Source organism: Condylura cristata, unplaced genomic scaffold (assembly GCF_000260355.1).
Source record: "Condylura cristata isolate star-nosed mole 26May11 unplaced genomic scaffold, ConCri1.0 scaffold00039, whole genome shotgun sequence".
NCBI classification, from domain to species: domain Eukaryota; kingdom Metazoa; phylum Chordata; class Mammalia; order Eulipotyphla; family Talpidae; genus Condylura; species Condylura cristata.
In genome coordinates this window covers 7,951,926-7,972,808 of record NW_004567140.1, presented here as the reverse complement: position 1 = coordinate 7,972,808, position 20,883 = coordinate 7,951,926, and the positions used below count along the sequence as shown (strand labels likewise).

The window sequence follows — 20,883 nt, the reverse complement described above, 5'->3', positions numbered from 1 at the left end:
TGTCTCCTGTGGTGTGTGTGTATGTGTGTGTGTGTGCGTGTGTGTGTCTCCTGTGATGTGTGTGTGTGTCTCCTGTGGGGTGTGTGTATGTGTGTGTGTGCGTGTGTGTGTGTATGTGTCTCCCATGGGGTGGGTGTGTGTCTCCTGTGGTGTGTATCTCCCATGGAGGGTGTGTGTGCATGTCTCCTGTGTATATGTGTGTGTGTCTCCTGTAGGGTTTGTGTGCATATGTGAATGTCTCTTGTTTCAGTAACCATGTGATACGTCTCCTCTGAATGCCTGAGGACAGGGCCAGGCCTCTGGATCTTCTCTCACAACGTCCCCAGCCCCTGGGGGTGCTCATTCATTCATTGGTTTGTTCAATCAAAAAAATAAAACAGTGAGGGAACCTGCCTGTTTCTGGGTGCGTGGGTGCAAGCACATGTGGACAGGGGTCTCACACCCTGCTGGAGAGGCTCGGTTTCACTCTTGACAGGAGATTCAGAGTAGAGATGAGGCCTCAGAGAACATGTGCTCCAACTTCTCACAGCACAGGTTGAGGGGGGCAAGCTCCCGAGACAGGGATCCTGATCCAGGAGAACAGTCTGCCCAGGGTCCCTGGTCCCTAGGGCAGATTCCCCAACACCACCCCGTGGTGCAGGCCACCGTCCTGCTGCGGACGGGCACCCCAGAGAGCCCCGAGGCGGTGCTCCATGCAGGCTCCACAGAGGCGCACACGGGTGACATCAAAAGACCCTGAAGCCATCTTCCTCTCGGCCTGCTACCCAGCAGTGATGGAGGTAGCACAGGTATTCAGAGTTTACTGTTACCAAGCAAGTTCCACTTTGCTTTTTCAAAGTGGAATCTTTACATTATCTGCATGAGAGGTGCGAAGGTCACTTCTTAAACATACCCATTTCTCATCTCCACCCCAGACTCCGGAGTCAGAGCTGCAGTGCCCTGGGTACCAGACTGGTGCCTAGAAGTCGCTAGAACATGAGCGGCGCACACACTGTGTGGCTAAGTCTGTGCACGCTCTGTGCTCTGTGTACATGCACACTGTGCACAGGACAGTTTGCAAAACCTGTTCTAGTGTGCATGCCAACTGTGTGTCCATCAGACGTGCACAAGCAAGCTGTCTGCACCCCTGTGGCCCCCTTGCTGCTGGGCCGGGGGAATAGGCCACTTTCTCTTTTGTAGCCCCTGCTCACAAACGCCCAGGCTTTCTCTACAAACCCTTTGCCAGATGCACTTAATCACTTCCAGGTGCATTTCTGAAAAGCAACGTGAGCCTCGCCCGGTGCCTACGGACCTCACCTCTGTTCACTCTCATTCTCTGGGTCCTCTCCCACGTTTGCACTGACTGACCAGTGGGCCAGGATCATGCATCATTTTTAGTCTGGCTCTCTTACTACAAGTTCCACTGCTTCTCCCATGCCTCCCCCCTTCCCCCCCCCCACACACACTTAAGGGACTGCTTCTGCTCCGCTGGCACCAGCCTTCCAGGTAGCCCAGGAGCGCCCTGTCCATATAGCACCTGTGCCTCCGGTGAGCTGCCCAAATAGCAGTGGCTTAAGAGAGTCTGAACCGAATCCAGGAATCGACTCCAAGATGTGGGAAACAGGGCCTGGAGCTATTATATCTTTACCTTGAAGGGGGTCGTCTTCCTTTAGACCCAGCCACTACCATGACCTTTACATTCTGAGTGATAGATGTCACATCTGGACCCCTTTCCAGACAGAAAGGCTCTCTCTCCAGTGTCCAGGGATGACCGACTTCCTGCTGCCAGCTGGTGTGAGCGAGGAGAATTAGCCCCATTTGGGGAAGGCAAACCCGCACCTGGAGACGATGAGAGGTCCCGACCCTGGGCTGCTGGTGCTCTCGCCTGCCGTGTCCTGGTGTACCCCTCCCTCATCACAGGTCTTCCCCCCAAATGCCCTGCACCTGGAGAAGGGGAGACTAGACACAGTATAACGTCTTCAGAATACTCCATTCACCAATGATTTGCTGTTGCTTTTTAGATCAGTCTGCGTTAGAATAGACTAGAGAAAAGGGTGGGGGATCCTTGAGTTTCCTTGGGGAAATAATTGTGGCTATTGACAGGGTGCTATTGTGAGGACGTGAACAGACACTGTCGCAGTCCTTCCCGAGAGCCTTTCAGTTCCCAAGTCTGGGAAGGACCCTGGGCTGCTAGCGCATTCTTGGACCGTATCTAAATCCCCGGTAGCTTACCTCGGTCTTTTCCTCTCTCACATGGAGGTTAGGTCCAAGTGGTACATTATGTTCTCTTTTCCGTGGTAGAGAGAACAATAGAAGTTGGGTGTTGAATTTAAATAAATATTTAATTCATGAAAACGATCTTATATGTTTTAAAACACTCCTTAAAGCTATTTTTATTCTCTAGAAAGCGCTTATTATAGGTAAATTACACATTTTACTACTGGAGCATTCGGGTTGCCATTAGTACAAATTTAAGGCGCTACAAAGACCAGGAGATAATGTTAATTTCAAATACAGAAACTAAATATATTTTGTGCCTTTTTATTACTCATTTTCTTTTAAGTTTTATTGACTGCTTTTTATCTTAACTATATGTCTTTACATCCTGCTATCAAGATGCACTGTAATGGTATTAATATTTTATAGAATCGGTATTTATAGTTCTTTATTTAGAAACAATGCAGTGGGTCTGCAGCTCTCTGAGCCCGTCTGGAATGGTGCCCTCCAAATAATGATAAATTACTTGTGCAGTATGCCATTTGCTAATTATATCCATGATTTACTGCAGAGCAAGACTTAAATCATTCATTTCAGTCTTGCGTAACAGTGCCATAAAATTTTTAGGTTTAAAAATGGTTTCCATGTGTATAATTTAAACAAATTTTAGAGCCATTGTATACACAAAATATTGCAACCACCCATTTGTTACATACTTTGTCTTTTTAAACTTCTACTTTTAACGATCACTGTGGTTGAAATTATTATGCTTAATTTTCATAATCATAGCTTTTAAATCTACAGCCGTTTTCACATGTTAGATAAAGAAAAAGATAGCTAATTGTGTGTAGATAGTATGTCATTCCTGAATAGTCCCAAATGGTACAAAATCATTAAAAAAGCTTAAGAGTACGAATTATTCTTCTATTAAAAAACAGTTGTTCTCCAACTAATTATTAGTTTGAGCTGCTTTGTTTCCAAGAACAAATGTTGATCCTTCCAGCCTCGTTCAGCACACCAAAATGAGATAAACACTTTTTTTTTCTCCTTGTACCAAACTCTTGCAGGTGAGAAACCGTACAAATGTCCCCACTGTGATTACGCGGGAACGCAGTCCGCGTCCTTAAAGTACCACCTGGAGCGGCATCACCGCGAACGCCAGAACGGGGCCGGGCCGCTGTCGGGACAGCCCCCTGCGCAAGACCCCCGGGAGGAAGTGCCCGGCAAGGCTGCCTTGTTCATCAGGCCCGACATCCTGAGGGGGGCCTTTAAGGGGCTCCCCGGAATTGACTTCAGAGGCGGCCCCGCCTCCCAGCAGTGGACATCGGGCGTGCTCTCGTCCGGAGATCCCTCGGGGCAGGCCACCGCCGGGTCTTCCGAGGCTCCCTCGGACACTCTGAAGGGCGCCGACCTTCTGTCCAAGAGCACCCACTTCTCAGAGATTGGCCGGGCCTATCAGAGCATCGTGAGCAACGGCGTGCATTTTCAAGGGTCCTTGCAGGCTTTCATGGACAGCTTCGTCCTCAGTTCCCTGAAGAAGGAGAAGGATGGGAAGGACAAAGGCCTGGCTGATGCTCCTTCCATGAAGGTCCACGGGGTGGACGGGAGCGAGGAGAAGGCGGGCACGAAAGGGGCCCCACGGAAGTCGGAGAAGGCGCAGTACGAGCCCCTGGACTTGTCCGTGCGGCCGGACGCCGCCTCGCTGCCCGGCTCGTCGGTGACCGTGCGGGACAGCATCGCCTGGCACGGCTGCCTCTTCTGTGCTTTCACCACTTCGTCCATGGAGCTGATGGCGCTTCACCTGCAGGCCAACCACCTAGGCAAAGCCAAGCGCAAAGACAGTGCCGTCGGGGGGACCGGCAACTGCAAAGACCAAGTCCGGGAGGCCAGCAAGATGGCCCTGCTGCCCTCAGCACAAGCGAATAAGGAGCTGGGTCTCCCCAGTGTCATCGGGCCGCTGGACCCCACGTCTGAGAAGCTCGCCCAAGGGCAGGTCAAGGAGACTCTGGGGGAGCAGAAGGGTGGCCCGTGGCCCGCCAACGTGGACCCTACCTTTTGCAACTTCTCTTCAGACTTCTACAAGCAGTTCGGTGCTTACCCAGGTGTGGTGGGTGCAGGCGTGTCCAGCTCCTGCACCAACAAGGAGCCCGACGGCAAGGCGCTCTCGGAAGACGACGCCCCCATCCTGATCCCCGAAACCACCACCAAGAACACTACTGATGACCTCTCCGACATCGCCTCCTCCGAGGACATGGACTCCTCGAAGGAGGAGAACAACGACGACGAGGATATTGAAACGGAGCCGGAGATGAGGAGCAAACCGCAGCCTACTCTCAGCAAGGACGCTGGCGCCTGTGACGGCGGGGACAGCCTGCTGCCCGCGGGCACCCCTCAGCCCCTGCACGGACTCGGCTCACCTGTACCCCCGGCGTCGGAGAAGCAGTGGCACAGCCAGGGCCTTCTTTCAGCCCAGGACCCCGCGGCGGGCCTCCCCAAGCCGGAGCGGGGGCCCCAGGGCCTGGAGAAGCCGGTGAACATGCTGTCGGTCCTCAGGGCCTACAGTTCTGATGGCTTAGCAGCCTTTAATGGATTGGCAAGTAGCGCAGCAAATTCTGGATGTATCAAGAGGCCAGACTTGTGTGGTAAGTTTTAGAATCCTCTTCCTTTAGTTCATTTCCCAAAACATCAGTGCTGAATTGTGCATTTGAAAAAACAAAAAACAACAACAACAACAAAAAGGGGTAGGCTTGCTTAGCCATTCTCAAATTTTGAACTCGACATAAAAAGAGCCACTGTGCTGTCTTTGCAATGTAGACAATCACGAAAGCCAGTTTCGTTCCCAAGTTTTAGAACTCGTACTTTTGTGCTCCAGTTCGCAATGTAATGATCTGAAGCGCCTGTCTGGAAGGCTTGGAAAAGAAGGGTGGTGTCTCAGTGTGAACTACTCCTGTTTTTAAACCCGAACCTGAAGGGGGAAAAGAAAAGAAAAAAAAAATCGTAAAAAGGCAAAAACAGATGCAAAAAGAGACATGGTAACTTGCAAACTTTTCAGTATTTTAAGCTGATGCATACTATGCCCTGAGAAAATTCCTCCCTGCTTTGCTAAGCCAAATCTGCTTTCTTAGACTTTCCTTTATCTCAATTAGAGGATACTAAAATCGTATCACACTAACCACCACGTAGAAATAAAGTGAGCCTCTCTCTGCGTAGGGAGATGGTTTCGGGGTGTTTGTGACTCATCCAAATGGCAGTTGCTGTGACTTGGCCTTCTATTACCGCCTTCTGTCTGTCTGTCCTTAACCTGTCTGTCCGTTGTTCTAACAAGCAATGTACACCGTGATGTCCTTGAGTAGCAGTGTTGTGCTTCTGTGCGTCTTGGACTTAAGCCTGCCTGATCTTGCTAGCGAATTGGCACATCCTTACCTCCTTAAAGAATAGGGTTAGCCATGTAACACCCGATCTTAAAAAGTAGTAATAAATCCGAAGCCTAGAATCGGATCAAATGAACGCTGGGGGTGGGCGGGGAAGATCAAAGCGCTCCCCGGGTGCCTAGGTCGTGTCATTTGAAAGCCACTCTCTGAATAGACGTTCGTATTTTATACTCTAGTCCTTCATCTCATCTCTAGAAACAAATGGCCACGCACCTTTCCATCTTTAATCTGTGGATGGAGTGCGGTTGGCTTTCCTTCACCTGTTGAAGGGAGGGAGGGAGGAAAATGGGAAGGAGCATTTATTTCATAACCCCTGAATCTTGAAGTGCCTTTTAGCACAGAGCAGGATTCAGGAAGCGAACTGGGCTCGCGATTTACATCGATCTATTTCTTCTTCCCTCTCCTTCCCTAATTCACTAAGAACTGGATCAAGCAGTCAGAAATATTTTTTGAATTGTCAAAAATCACTAAATGGATTTCTGACAGCTCAAAAAAAAATATTGACAGTTCCGTATGCTGAATGATTCACAGGTCCCTTTCACCAGAACCCCCCCATCTATTTTTAGCCACCTATAATTCACTACTTTGGAAGCTGTTAAAAACAAAATTTAAAGGAAGAAGAAAAGGGTTTTATGTCAGTCCAGTTTTCCCCCCTTTTTTCCTTGGGGAGCGACATTTAAGTCTTTTTCTTTCTTTTTCTTTTTTTCTGTTGTTTTAAGTTTGTGATTGGGGTGGCTTCTTTTTTGATTGTTGTTTGGGGATTTTTTAAAAAGTCTATTTTCAGGCCCTTCAGCTACCTACGTAGGCCCTGTAGATTCTGCCAGGAATCCATGCATCAGAAAAGATCAAAACCTGGCATGTTCATAAGCTCATTATTATTGAAATGAGCTCATATTACCCCTATTAATTTTCCCATCTTCCTATCATTCTGAAGGAAGGCTGCCTGCCTGGGGAGGAAGCTTGCCCGATGGTGCACTTTTGCCACAGGGAGGATGGAGGGGAGGGTGGCATGGGGCTGTATCTTGTGAGCCCCCTCCAGGCCACCCACATGTGCTCCTGAACTTCGTCTTACCCCTCCCATAACACAGTTTACCATCGCTTCCTCCCCAAAGTGCACGCACAAATCATTGCTTGGTCAGCATTGCAACCTTTGGATAACAGCTATTCCCCGGCCAGGGGTACGGGTGCCCTGGTACCGCGAGCTCATGGTAAGGTGTGAGCGCTGTCTCTGGCCACACAGTGTCTATTTTTAGAGCGCACAAGTTCTGCATTTCATTTGGCCTCGTTTCTTCTGCATCTTCTTGCTTTAGTTTGGAAGCGGGAAAGGAAGGTCTGTGTTTGCGTGGGGGGAGGTGGTGACGCTGCCCTCCTGCCTCGGTGGCGAACCCCCGCCCGTTCTCTCCCTCTTCCCCATCATCATCAAAATCCTCTTCAGTTTTCTGCTACAGTGTTCCTCTTTTCAGACATAGTCTTCCCTTCGGAGAGTTGTTATCTGGGAGGAAATCTCAAATCCACGGAGCCTTTTTTCTCTGTCTAGTTTACTTTTTCTAGCTTTGCCAGAAGCACAAGTGACAGCCGACACTTGCAAGCCCACGTTGGCTTCATGGCGGCGGGCGGAAAGGAACTTGGCACAAGGACTAAACTATTCCTAATGTTTCTCTACTTTCTCTGCCCCACTCCAGTTAGCTGGGGGTTTCCAAGAAGCTGAGTTTTACAAAGCCAAATAATTATTCTTATATGTCTCCTCTCAGAAGAGGTGGGGTCTGATTTTGTCCGGTTGATAAGACCAAATCCCATTCCACTTCCCCAGCAGAAGGCTTTTGTCCATTTGACTCCTCATGGGTGGGACCGTGAAGAAGAATCAGTAACAACGTGTGTGTACCGGTCATGTGGGCCACTGCAGCCGGAGCTGAGGAGGTTACCTCTCCTTCATGACGTGTGCTTGTGACAGGCCATCAGCTCTTCTTGCAGGTGATCCCCTAGCTCGGCACGCCTGCTTCCTAGCTTCTACACGTCTGGCCTCACGTCCTTGCTGCCTGGACCTAGGTCCTCACGTAGCTAGTGCACTTGTGACTTTGCAGGGTAGTGGTATGGAGGGGAAAGGTCAAGCCAGCCAGCTGGGTAGCAGAGGCCTAGAGCTTGTGCTCGGATGTCCTCCATGGACAACAGCACACTAGCCAATGAGGGCCATGTTCCAGGGACCCCAAAGATGTGGTCCCCCTTGGTTAGGTGGAAGAGCATGGATAATAGCACTGGAGAGGGTCTGAACCCGCAGCGGGCCTGACCTCCCTGCAGGAAACACCGTCTAGGCAAAGCTTCCATTCTTGAAGTGACTCCGATTGTAGGCACGACCCCCACATCTTTCCTCTGTTGGGGAACGGCACACCAGGGCACCCCAGGCTAATGCTCACTGTGCCCTCTCTTTTGTGGAAATGGGTTTGACCTTGACTTAGCAAGGGGCTAGGATTCACATGAGTGTTTAACTCGGGGTCCAAAGCAGAGCAAAGTAGATAAGGCAGATGCGACCCTTGTCCAGTAGGAGAAAATGCGGCCAGCTGTGGGGTCAGCCAGGGGCTTGGAGTGCGAGTGTGGAGCGCACGGGCTTGGGGGGCCGCACCCGTGGGCTAGCACATCGCCCGGTCACAGAGTTTGCACACTGCTGCACCCAGAGTCTGAGGACTTTCAGAGCAATCAGCTTCCCCACACCCCGCATTTTGAAGCTGAGGCAGAAGTCTGAGGGGCATCGGGTGCCGTTTTACAAGCTGAGTGTGCTGTGTGCCCTTTGGTGAGCTTGGAGTGGGGGTGATGGGGCAGAACTAAAGTCAGTCAAGGGATGGGCGGTGAGAAGATCATCACCTGCATCACCCCTGGAAGGTCTTCTCCGGAGCCACCATCCCCCGGGAAGCTCAGCCGACAAGGAGAATCCAGGAGCGTGTCTGTCGCGGGCGGGGAGGCCCAGCCGGAGACCCCAGGTCTGGCGGAAGCGAATGGAAAGGCAGGGACCTCCCTCGCCACAGCCTCCACTCCTCAACTTACTACCTCCATTATCCCTGGGGTACAGGCTTTGGGGCTTCCACAGACATGAGAGAATTGGGACACCCCTCCTAGAAGAACACGGGGTGTATTACACCTCTTCATCTCCTGCAGTCTAAATGGTGGGATAAAAGAAACCAGGATAACTGGAATCTTTTCAGTGTCTTGTGTCCTCCAAAAACCTCACTCATTTCAAGGCATAGACGGTCTGAAAATAGCTACCCTGTTACCAGCTCTGCAGTCTAAAGCTATTTCCTCACCGGGCCGAGCACACATCCCGCGTGTGCAGGCTGAGCACACATCCCCACTGCAGAGCTGAGCTCTGTCTTGCATCCACGGCAGCCACAAGCAACATGCCAGCGGCGTGGCTGTGTGCCCACAGACCCTCATTCACTGAGAGAGGTGGTGGCTGGCACCGGCCTGCTGGTCACTGTTGCCCACCCCCTGGTCTACTGTAAAGTGGGGTGCACTGCTGTGGTCAGGCCTGGGGAAGACTTGCAGGCACCTCTTTCCCTTTCTTGCTGCTGCCAGTGAGGTGCTGTGGTGGGGGGCCCACCCACGTCAGCAGCTGCATGCCCCATCAGTCGCCACGGGGTGCCAGAGAAGACTGGGGGAGTCTCGAGAGGGAGCCCAGCAGTTGGGGAGCATGTTTCAGAAGGCTGGTCTCTGCCTTCTGGACGTGTGGAGCCCTAACCCGCACCCCCACCCAGGCCTCAGGGCCACTGCGAGTGGTAGTTGCAGTGCCCATGGAGGGTCACAGGTGCGGGCTCAACTGCTCCAGGGCAGCCTCCGCGTCCTCACTGGTGGCAGAGGCTGGGGGAGGAAGCGAGAGGTACCGTGTGGTGTCCACACAAGATGTGGCGAGGAAATAGGGGTTGGGTGGGAATGATAGTTGGGTGGAGGGGGTGTCCACAGGAGCTCCTGGAGCAGCCAGCAAGCACAACCTTTCCTTTCTGCCAGGGTTCTAGAGACACATTCTATTCCCTCGTGTCTGCCAAGCCAGGCCTTTAACAGCTGCTGCCTGGCACGTGCCAAAGTTAGCTCCAAAGGCGATTCTGGTGGCTTTGTGATGACATCCCAACACGCGGGCCACACCGTGTTAGTTCCTCCTGATTCTGTTCTTGACAGCAGGCGAGTAGGAAATCTGGCCTTCCTCCTCTTGTTGGCCGGGTCTGGCAGTGAGAGGTCTCCAAGGGAGCCGTGGCCGGGCCATGTGGAGAGCGTGGTGAGCACTGTGCGCGTGAGTCCTGAGCCTGGCTGCAGCACACGTAGTCAGGAGATCCGGGCCTGTGGGGGCTCCAGTTGTGGCCCTGAAGCCAGCAGTCTCCAGAGGAGGAGACAGATTCAAGTAGGAAGAAGGAGCCATAGAACCCCAAGCTGCCACATGGGTGGGGCCCTGGGTCACCCAGCTGCCGGAGACAGTCTTCCAGGGAGTCCTGGAGGCTTCAGTGGGTGCAGGGAGGATCTTGCCTCTGGGTGGGAATTGCTTCTTTTTTTTTTTTTTTTAAGATTTATTTATTTGTACATACAGAACTGGGGTACAGGCCAGAGGCTCAGGGATGGCGAGAGGCTTCATCAGAGGCAGAGTGGGGAGCAGAACAGGCAGATCGACGAAGTACACTGCTGAGGGGAGCAGCGGGCGGGTCAGGAGAGGTCTGCCACGCGATGTGGGTCAGCTCCGGGGCAGGCGGAAATCGAACTCATGCAGAAGTGGCTTTAGCTTCTCAGTGCTGTGCTTTAACCCATTGCGCCATCAGGGAGGGCTGGGTCTTGCTTCTTGAAAGCCAAAAGGGGCACCTTTCTGCTTCCCCTTGCGAGTGGCTTCCCACATGGACTGCCGTGCAAAACACAACTTTGCACTCCCTTTCCGCACCTGACTTTATCACTTACACATTGACTGACCTGCTCCCAGGAGGGGCGTGTGTCCAGGCCAAGTCTTAGACCCCAGTCGGGAGGACTGTTTGGCTCCTCCTAAGGCAGAGGGCAGCGCCTTTTCGTTCACACACATCGGTGGCTTCTGCCTGCTCCGCCCTGCCAGCTGCCCCCAGGCGGCCGCGCGCCTTAACTGGCCACTGCAGGCCCAGCATCGCTGCTGCCCGCGTCAAGGCCGTGCACCTGCGTGGACGAGAGGTGGCCTGTTTGGTAGCAGTCCCTCTCCAAAGCCTCCTGGCATTCTCTCCTTCCTCCCCATGCCTCTTTTAAAATTAAACGGAATGCCACTGACGTGATGTCGTTTGCACTGCAGAATGACAGAACTGTTGTGTGAATACCATTGTATTTGCCAAATGGTCCACTCGTCATTTCAGAACAAACAAATGCATGGTGTCTGTAAGTCGGCAAACACTGGTGACATTTAGCCTTGTTTATGTTCCTTTCCTTTTGCTGCATATTTTTGGCTCCAAAAGCTACTGTCTGAATCAACAGTGCCTCCCAAGCAGGAGAAGAGTCTGGTGGTGGCTCTCCCTGCAGTTGCCCTGTTCACGTCCCCCTGCCTGCCACCGAAGGCCCAGGCCCAGGGCGGGGAAGGAGAACAGCCGTGCTCGGCTCAAACCATGTGTGTATGCGTGGATCTGAACCCACCAGCTGTGTCGATGTACATACACACTACACGTACGCACCGAGGTGCACACGTATTTTTTTTTTTTTTTTTTTTTGCTTCTGAATGACTCACCGTCGGGAGGGAGGCAGAGAAGGCTGAGATGAGAGTGCTGTGGGAGCACACACCGCAGCAGAGGGGAGGCGGACCCTCCAGCCGGCCCAGCCGCTCGGGTAACTTGGGGGCGGTGTGACACACCGCTGCCCACACAGGGTGCGGGTGTCGGGGCTCACGCCCTGGCGCCTGCCTTCTTAGGCCGCTAAGTCAAAGCGACGGTGGGAAGGGACATGAGCGTCTAGGTAGAAGCCGCCTCTTAGCTGCGGAGGGAGCCAGGCTCTTTCTTTTCTGTTTTCAGATGTTGTGTGCAAAGCCCGGGTTTCAAATAAGTAGTAATTATCTCCTATTACTTAGCGCTGATCAACAGCACCTCTCTGTCTAATTGCCAACCTGCTCTAATCACATCGACTATTCTTGCTTGAGCCAGAGACGGAAGGACCAAGTTTTATAAATATTGCTTTATTGTCATTATTTCATTAAACAATTAGGGAATGTGGCTCTGCCCCTTTGCTTTCGAATGCCTCTAGCCCCAATGGTTTCGGGAATGTTAATGAATCTGCACATTTTCTTGCAGGTAAGTGACACCCCCTGTCCTAGTTGGTCCAGCTGGACTTACCCCTGTCTGTTCGTGCTCCTCGGTGGCTCTCTGCAGCTTGTTACTCGTGTAAAGTCAAGAGAAGAATGTATACACATATGTGTGTTGAATAAATAATTATTACTGGCATAGGTATGTGTATACACACGGCACACCAACCTACAGTAGATGTAGCAAAGAATCAGGAGGCTAAAAATATTGTCCCATATGTCATGGATTGCGAAGGCTTAGTAACTTGAACGGGAGCGAAAATTCCCTCAAACTCATGCATCCTGAGTGAGAAAAGCTGGTGGATCGGAGAGGCCCCTTCGCCTGTGAAACCCTGCCTGGGGGTCCCGCCGGGCCAGCTCACCACACCTTCTAGAAGAGGGCCCTGCTCTGGTCTCGTTGGCATTACTGCTTTTTTCCGATTGTCCTGTATTTTGTAACACTTTAGAAGAATACAGAAAAGTGCAGTAATTATCTTTCTCATAGTATTTAAGCAGTACTATTGCTAGTTGAATATTGTGTCAGGTTGTCCTATTAGCCGGGAACAGATGACAGTCAGATCCCAGTGAACAGCACCGTGACATCCACCACTCCAAACGGTGACGGAAGCAAAGTGTGTAACCGCGTGCTGGGTTATCGCGTGCTTTGGAATGGAGTATTGTCGAAGTAATTAGGAGATATATTGAGGTGTTCCTGGTAATGAAGGCATGTAAGTTATAATAATTGTAGCTTTCTGAATAAGTGTCAAACTATATCTTTAAGTGTGCTGTATGCTGAGTTACAAGTTAGGTCATTTATGAATGGAATGTAAAACAATACTAAAAATGCTTCAATAACTTATCTTGGTATTGCTAATAAAAAAAGCTGTGAAACATTAGTGCAGTTTGGAGTCATTATGTTAATTCAATCCACAACACCCTCTTACCCCTTGACATTCTTCTGTCTGTTGGAAGCTTCCACAGAGCATTCAAGGGGCTCTACCAGCCCTTGGCCTGACAACCCTTTGCCTTCCCCCCCTTCTCTAGGCGATAACGATCCATAAGCATGTCCGTGGCCCGGGTCCTCCCCGTGTGGGTGGGGTGACCAGGTGGGGACAGGCAGGCAACACACACTGGCTCGCTGTCCAAGTGGCCTCTAGGCCTCAGACCCCACGGTGTCCCACCATGGACGTGGGAGAACAGGGCACAGAGTGGAGTGCACAAGTCCAGCCTACCGTGGCGCACCGTAAACATTCTGCTTTTACCCCGTGGAGGGCAGGCCCAGTGGAAGCTACCTGGAGTGGTTGGTGTTGGGATGTTTTGCACCTGAGGTTTATTTGGTTGTTGCCTGTATCTGGTGTAACAGGCTTGTGGCCGGCCCCCCCCTCGCCCCGCCCCGGAGAATGGTGAAGCCTACAGGTAGGGGAGATCTTGCTTTTCATCTGTGTGGCTTAGTTTTTTTTTTGGTGCCATGAGCTGTTCTTCAGGGCCCTGCCACGTCAACAGTTTCCAGGCTTCTTTGCTGGTCTGTTCTGTCAGTTTCTAAGTGTGCCCTGACTCCCGGTCTCCCTGGGGAAGAGCCTTGTCATCCTAGGGGAGAATCCAGACCCCCGGCCTGGGCCCTCCACTCCCAAAGAAAGTGGCCTGTGTACAAGGAGGGGGCGGGGGTCCACCCTAGGCAACCCTGACCTCAGTCATGGGACGAGTGTGACTGTGACAGCGTGAGGCGTGCCCCGTATTCCTCATAAAAACTATCCAGTTGATCTTGACCCCTGAAGACCACAGATCTGTGTTATTGTCTCTAACCTGGGGGAAGAAGTGCGAACTGAGAGATTCCACATGTGAGAATACACGGCCAACGCCCCCGTGCAGACCTCGCGGTCACTGGCTTTGTGTCCGCCACTGCTTCCCACCTTCTGCTGTCCGATTTGCTCATGTGACGCCGAGGCCACGCGCTGTGGGTTCCAGCGGGAAACACAACAGCCCCAGCATGCCTAGCAAGGTAAAGCTGAGGGTCCCCACCTTCCAGCCCTCGGCCCAGGGCCACGGGCGGCCGTGGGCCAAGCCTGCCCCAGGAGGGCTCCGAACTTCCATCTTTGTTTCCAGGCACCTGAGTCTGGGCGGCTGTCCGAGGGAGGGGTGTCGGGCGAATTCATCTCCGCCCTTTCCTGTGGCTCTGGAGGGCACATCCCACCTGCAGGCCCCTCCCCTGAGATGCTGTGTGTTCCCTCTGCTCAGGCCTGTTGGGTCCAGAAGCCCAAGGAGTCTCATCATTACCTATTCTCGGCAGGTCAGGAGCACCCCAGGGACACTTCTGTGCCTTGTCTCTGGCCTGGGGGTGTGGAGGGGTGGTGAGGGCTTGGCAGAGGCCACTGGAAGCCTCGGTGTCTTGGCTCTGGGTCAGTCCCTGGCCAGGCTGGGGCATCAGCTCATCACTGCACACGCTGGGGACTCTTGCTGACAGCTACAGTCTGGCAGGGACGGCCTTGGAGTACAGTGGTTCGTGAGTGGGGGCCTGGCCCAGAGGGAGTGTGGCTGTGGGGAAGGCTCATCCGGCCTCCGTGTGCTGAGGCGGTGGGAAGCCTCCCCGGGAGTCTGCTGTTCTCGCTTCCCTCCAGGAGGGCAGATCCCCCTAATGGGGTCTCCGCACATTTCCGTCTCGAAAGCAGGGGGTATTTCCTGAGTCGCTCCCCAGTGGTCCCTTAGAAGACTCAGAAGACACCTTTGTGGATTCTCAAAATCCTGTTTTCTGAACCTCATCCCAGCCTCCACACACACACATCGCCCACCCCCACCGTCATGCCTGCCCCGTGGGAATAACTCCCTTCTCAACAGCTGAGTGTTTGGGGGAACATCCTGTCTGCTGCTTGGAGGGATGCAGGCCTCCACAGCAAGCTGACTTCAGTGACTCTGCTCTGCTGTGAGGGGCCCGCGGTCGGGGCTCCTGCAGCCCCTGCCTCTGCCTTGCATGGGGGCCTACCTGTTTGGATTCAGACTTGGGGCAACCCCAAGAATCACCTTAGGCCTACAGCCTAGGCCCTGCCCAAGCCAGGAGGCCCCACTGATATGAGGTGCAGAAGAGGCGCCTCAATAGTAGGGAACAGCTTCTCAGAGGTGACCATGACCTCGGGAGGTGACCTTGGTCTCAGGGGACTAGGAGGGAGGGGGGCTGGGACCTGCAATGGCTGGCAAAACAGAGGCTTCACCCCACTTCTCAGGAAATGTGCTTGCATGGAAGATACTTACATATCCTGGTAGGGAACCAAAGAATCTAAACTGTGGGAGGTGAGTAGTGTCGTGGGTGGTCACTTTCCCCCCAAAGAACCTCGACAGTGAGCCGCAGCCTCTGCGTGTGCAGACTCTGACTCCCGAGCAAGCTGTGCATTGTCAAGGTTAAAGTTGGGGGGCTCGGCACAGCTATTCCATGAGCACGCACCCTGCCGCTGGCGAGGAGTGTGTGTTCGCACTCTTGGGGGCCTTTTCTGGACACACCCATCTCATGGCAGCCCACTGCTCTCAAGGTTAAGTTTTCTTTTTGAACTTCTGTTGTTGTCAAATTAATATAATATGCTCTCAATTATCCACATAAAAGGAGAAAGGCAACCAAGCAGGGAAAGCAAATTTGCAATTAATTTGCTAAATTATTGCTCTTTTTATATGATGGACAAGTGGCTTTTCTCTTTTGACTCCAGTGTTTTGTCTGTCCTGGGAGGGCTGAGGCAGACCATGAGGACAGGCTCCCCGGGAAGTGCCCCCCGAGTCTGGGGCAGGACCAGAGAGGGATGATTTGTGCTGATGCTGTGGCCTCGGGGGTTGCATAGAGGCCCATGGGATATGGAGGAGGGGGCTCATTCATCTCCTCAGTCCTCTGAGATGCTGTGGCGGACCCAGATCTGGTTCTCCTGAGAGCAACCTTGAGATAAGGGCCTGGGTCCAGGCAGCTTATGTGGGGGGCCCTCTCGGGGAGCACAAGGGCAGGGAGACAGACAAGGGGCTCCTAACACAGGTAGGTTAATAGGAGTCCACTCTGGGGGCCAGCCCAATCCCTCTGGGGATTTCTAAGCTACTGCTAGGGTTCACCCCAGAATCAGCCATCCCGCCAGGGCTGCAGAAGTGGGTGTTTTCCACCAGCTGGTGGGTCTCACCAGTCGAGGTCACTCCAGCCCCTGTCTGCCACGGCCCAGTGGTCTTCATATGGCCCAGGGACCGGGGGCTGTTGGCACAGGCGGGAACCAGAAGGGGTTCCCTCAGCCTGGAAGGGGGTGAGGCAGCCTATGTAACTGGGGCTCTTGATGAACATGTTTTATGCCCTTGGTGTGCCGTGGAAGGTTCCCTGTGGGAAGTGAATTGCAGTTTTAAAAATTGAAAAAATGCAGTCGGCTGGGTTACCAGAGGTCCGATGGAGCGGGGGGAATCGGGGACCTGGGCTCTGGGGCAGCAGCGCTTTGGGGAGCTTGATGCCTCTCTTTGGCGGGTACTACCCCACAGAGAAGAGCTGGGCACCCTCAAGTGTCCTTGGAGCGTGCCAAGCTCTGCTTCCTGGGCCCTTCTAGCCTGGACTTTCTAGGTCATCTCTTAGGATCTGCGCAGTCCTTGAATGCTCCACACAATCTGTCCAGCGGGCCCCGGATGTGGGAGCCACGCTGGCCTTTCCAGAAATGCATGACCTGTGGGATTTTGGTTTGTACGCCGCCCTTGTGGTGACTGGGCCTGGGGATAATAACTCAAAGGAGGACTTCATTAAGGCGTAAGAAGGACACTAAGGTATTTCTCTTTTAATTCTGGCAAAGTCAGTCCACATGTGTATTTTTAAAGCAAGAAGCCAATAAAACTGGATTTGGGAGTTCACCAAAGTACAAAACAAATCCCTCTTGTTTTAACTTCATTTTTCAACCGGTTACATTCACAATGATGGCTGAGGTCGCTTCAAGTCCAAATACCAATCTCTTACTACGGTGGCTCCCTTGGGTGCATAAGCCTCTCTCCCCCCAACACTCTTACCCTGGGATACTTACAGGGAGTGAAGTGGGGCCCCTAGACAGGGCTCACCCCATCCTCCATCATCAAGAGTGGGTGCGGGAACAGTGGAAGGTGTGGCCTACCCAGTCTTTCATCCTTGGGGTTCCCTTGGCCACTCAGACTCCCTGTTGGCTTGCCAGCCCCCCAACTTCAGGGCAGTGTGTGCTTTTTTAAATGTGAGCCCCTCAAGGGCTCAACGTTTTGCTTTTCGTCAAATACAGCTCGATTGCTTTGGTTCTGGTAACACCAGGTGATCTTGCCACACGCGCTCTCTGGAGAATAACGTGAACATGAACGCGAAAACTGGAGGTGTCCAAATCACCCACATTTCAGTTATTTTGGGATTTCTGCCATCATGCAGGCCCCAAGCAGAGCCCCGCTGAAAACTCAGAGCCTCAGAAGCCCGGGCGGAGATTCTGGGTGGACTGTGGATTCTGGCCAGTGCTAGCCAGTGTGTCCTGAGCGCCTGAAGACCTCTGGCTGCACGGCCAGGTGGGGATGCCCTGTCTCTGGGTGGGCACCTCCAGGGGAGTCTGTGCAGCAGCCAAGATGCCCTTTCTGGGATGGGCAGAAATTAGCTACAGGTGAGATGCCTTTCGGTTTTCTGCAAAGAGATTTGTAGCAGCAGAGATCAGGAGATCCAAACAAGGGTTTGGTTAGTTTTTGTTTTTGTTTTTTTCCAATAGGGACAGAATTCTCATAGCAAAGGTTTTTACTTTATCTGGATCTTTCAGTGTCTTCTCTCAGTCACATTCAGGACAATTGCTTTGAAACACCAGGGACATTTTCTTGAGGCCTTGGAATAAACACCCCTTGCAAAGTGAAATATCACCCCTGATTTCACAGTGGTTCGAACACCCACACATCCCCGGGATTGGCAGGTTTTGTGAGTGTCCAGTCTCTTTTCATGACGGTGGGGTTTTCATTGTAAACTTTCTTTTGTTTTTATTTATTTAGTGTAGAAGAACTGGGTTGTCAGCTAGAGGTGTAGGGTGGGGTGAGAGGATCTACCAGAGCAGGGAGCAGAACAGGTAGATGTACTGAAATCCACTGGTGAGGGGAGCAGCAGGGAGACGGGAGAGGTCTGCTGCACCATGTGGGTCACTCCCTGGCCGGGAGTCGAACTCAGGCCTTACTGGTGATAGTGTTAAGACTTTAACCTCGAGGGTTTTCAACCAGAGATGCACACAGCAGGTAAGGAGGCAGGAGTGAGGAAGGTCACTGCTGAGTGTCTGAACAGACGGGAGGAGGCCTTTGGATTTGGGGCCACCCATGATGAACCCTCCCAGTGGTGGGGAGAGGGTTCCTGGGAGTCTGGCATTTCCAGTTGGCCTTCCCCAGTCCTGACAACCCACAAAAGCCAGACACAGAGTGGGGCCTGCAGACCTCAGTCTGGTCACTGTCTCCTACAGCTTCTTCCCTGGGACAGTCAGGCAGGGCTGCAGCCCCGGGAAATAGTTGGGAGGGAGGTGAGAGGAAGAGAGAGCCACAGGGTTTGTGAGAGAAGGGACCGGGGGAAAAAAAAAAACAGGACAAAGATCCCAAAGTCCTAGAAATGCATAAAGACTAAAGAGAGGAGAAAGATGAAGGGAAAGAGCAAAACAGGAAAAGTAAAAGGCATGAAAAAGAAGACGGGACACTGGGTGGTAACATGGAAGACAGGGAGAAGGTAAGAGGAGAGAAAACAAGTAGGGTCAGCAGAAATAAAAACTATAGGGACCCCCTCCTGGCGGCCTAGGGGTTAAGGCCTCAGCACTGTCCCCATCAGCCCTATGGCCTGAGTTCGATTCCCAGCCAGGGAGTGACCCATGTGGCACAGCAGAGCTCTCCTGTCTCTCTGCTGCTCCTCTCAGCAGCGTATCTGCTCCCCATTCTGTCTCACACCTTTGGCCTACACCCCAGTTCTAGGCTACAGAAAAATATACCTAACGACAGCATCTGGGGCGAGGGAGGGGCTGAAGAAAGTGAGAAAGGCCCCGCAGCAGAGAGTGGAGGCAGAGGGCATGAGGTGAGAAGCTGCTGAGGGGCCTGCAGATGGTGGCTGGCGGGGGTCAGGGGGTCTCCCGGCTCTGGTGAGGAGGCCGAAGGGCCCGTGGGCTGGAGAGATGTGTGGGGCGCATGGGGTGCCCCAGCCCGGCACCGGAGTGGCAGCCCTCCTCCCCTGCACACCCCACCACCAGTTTCAGGAGGAAATGCTGCAGCTTAATCAGAATTATTTACAAGATAATGGTCCATTGTTTGCACTAAGACAGATGTTGTCTGTGGGAACTTTGTGTTTTATGCTCTTTTCCCAGCTCTGCCTTCACTGGGTGCAGATGGGAGCCAAGTAATGTGAGTTATTATTCCCGGGATTGGAAACTCATCCCAGCCTGGGCTTGGCCAGGCAGCCAGGCTGGGGTGCTGGGGGGAGGACGGTCACTGCGGGCTGTGGGCCGGGCGGGCCGTGGGCCTCTCTGGCCCCTGGAAGCAGCCTGTGATTAAGAAGGTCTCGTTTCCTCGAGGGGCGGACCCTGCAATCGCCTTGTCGGGTGGGCAGGAAGGACGCACTCTCATTAAGATGCACTTGCTGTTTCTTGAGTCCAGAGGTCACCATTGACATCTCAAATGAGAGTGGCCATCTGGCCCTCTTCTTGCCAAAGGAAGGAACGGCCCCTCTGGATGGGAGTTTTGTAGGCCCCCCCTTTTTGAACTTACCAGAGAGCTTCCTCTTGGTTCTCTGGGGTCAGTGAGGGGACCAGGTCTGCATGGTAGACTCCCTCCAGCCTCCTGCAAGGGTGGGGCCCACCCAGGGTGGGGAGAGAGCTTAGGGGGGCTGATATGCAGCATGGGGAGAGTCAAGACCAGCTCCCAGCCTCACCCCACCCCTGAGGCAGGCCAGGCCAGTGCCCTCTCCTTTTGGGGACTCCCTAAACCTAGCTGATCCTACGTTAGCCCCCTCCTCAAGCCCATCTAGCCCAGAAGACCAGGCGATCTGCCCAATAGTTTTTCTATCCATTGGAAAAGCCTTTCGACTCTTCACATTATGACTGTCTCATGATAAGGGGCTCTCTGAACCCCAACTTAGCCTTCTGAGTTCTGGGCAGAGGAGAACTATCCTGTTGCCATGGGGAGGCGGGGAGGAAAGCTGGGAACCCCTGTGCTCACTGCACGCAGCTGGTACTGATGGCGGCCTGATCCCCAGCTTATTCTAGTCTCTACAACGCGATGATGCAATGTCGGGCTATGACCCCACCCCCAAAACTCAGTGGAATCAAACACCCCAGAGTCGCTGTGGATGTTCAACCCAGCCAGCCGGGGAAAAGAGACATGCCCAGGGCAGCCAAGGGGGCTTAGTTGGGGAGCTCTGGTGGCGTGGTGCCCAACCCGCCCCACAGACGCCCCCTGCCTGTGTGCTGTCACCCTGAAATCAGTTCTGACTGGGAGGTTTCGTGCCACTCACAAGCCAGTGTGTTGGCCCCTTGTTTCAGGGACATGACTGTTTCCCTCTTCTCCCCACGGCCCCGGGATGACCCCCGAGCTCCAGCGACAGGATCTGGTGCTCTGCGCTGTCCCTGCATCTGCCAAGTATATTTTTAGATAATAAATACTTGCTAAGTGCCAAGGCCAACTCCCTTCTAAGTACTTCATAGATGATAATGCAAATGAGATCCTTTCATTTAATTCGTATAAAAATCCCTCGAGTTGGATGTGATTCTTGTTCCCATTTCACACATGAGGACATGGAGCTACAGATTCTGCTCCCCTCCCCCGGGGCTGCTCAGCACCTCAGGGTGGTGGTTGAGGCCCTGAGGTTGGGAGCCGGACCCTGGAGACATCTGAGGCCTGAAGTGGTCCCCCCTCCCCCGCCCCCCCCTTCCTTTGCTGGTGTTCCCCACACCTTCAATCCTTGCAATGCTTCAAAAATAAACAAGCCTCACCACGAGTCCACAAAAAGGCCTGTTCTCACCAACTTGTAGCTCTGGAGTCCGGGAGAAGAGGCTCCAGCCACAG

At 53.1% G+C, this 20,883-nt stretch overlaps 1 protein-coding gene across 8 annotated transcripts in view; it reads left to right on the top strand.

The window, feature by feature from the left end:
• ZNF536 (zinc finger protein 536) overlaps positions 1–20,883 on the top strand; it is a 411,449-nt gene that overhangs the window by 266,984 nt on the left and 123,582 nt on the right. For 6 of the 8 annotated variants that reach the window (XM_012733183.1, XM_012733185.1, XM_012733184.1 and 3 more), the window contains one exon: positions 3,264–4,838. In XM_012733183.1, coding sequence (XP_012588637.1) covers positions 3,264–4,838 — 1,575 coding nt within the window. Of the gene's footprint in view, positions 1–3,263; positions 4,839–11,887; positions 12,774–20,883 lie in introns of those variants that run through there. The other 2 variants (XM_012733187.1, XM_012733186.1) reach the window with 1 other exon arrangement.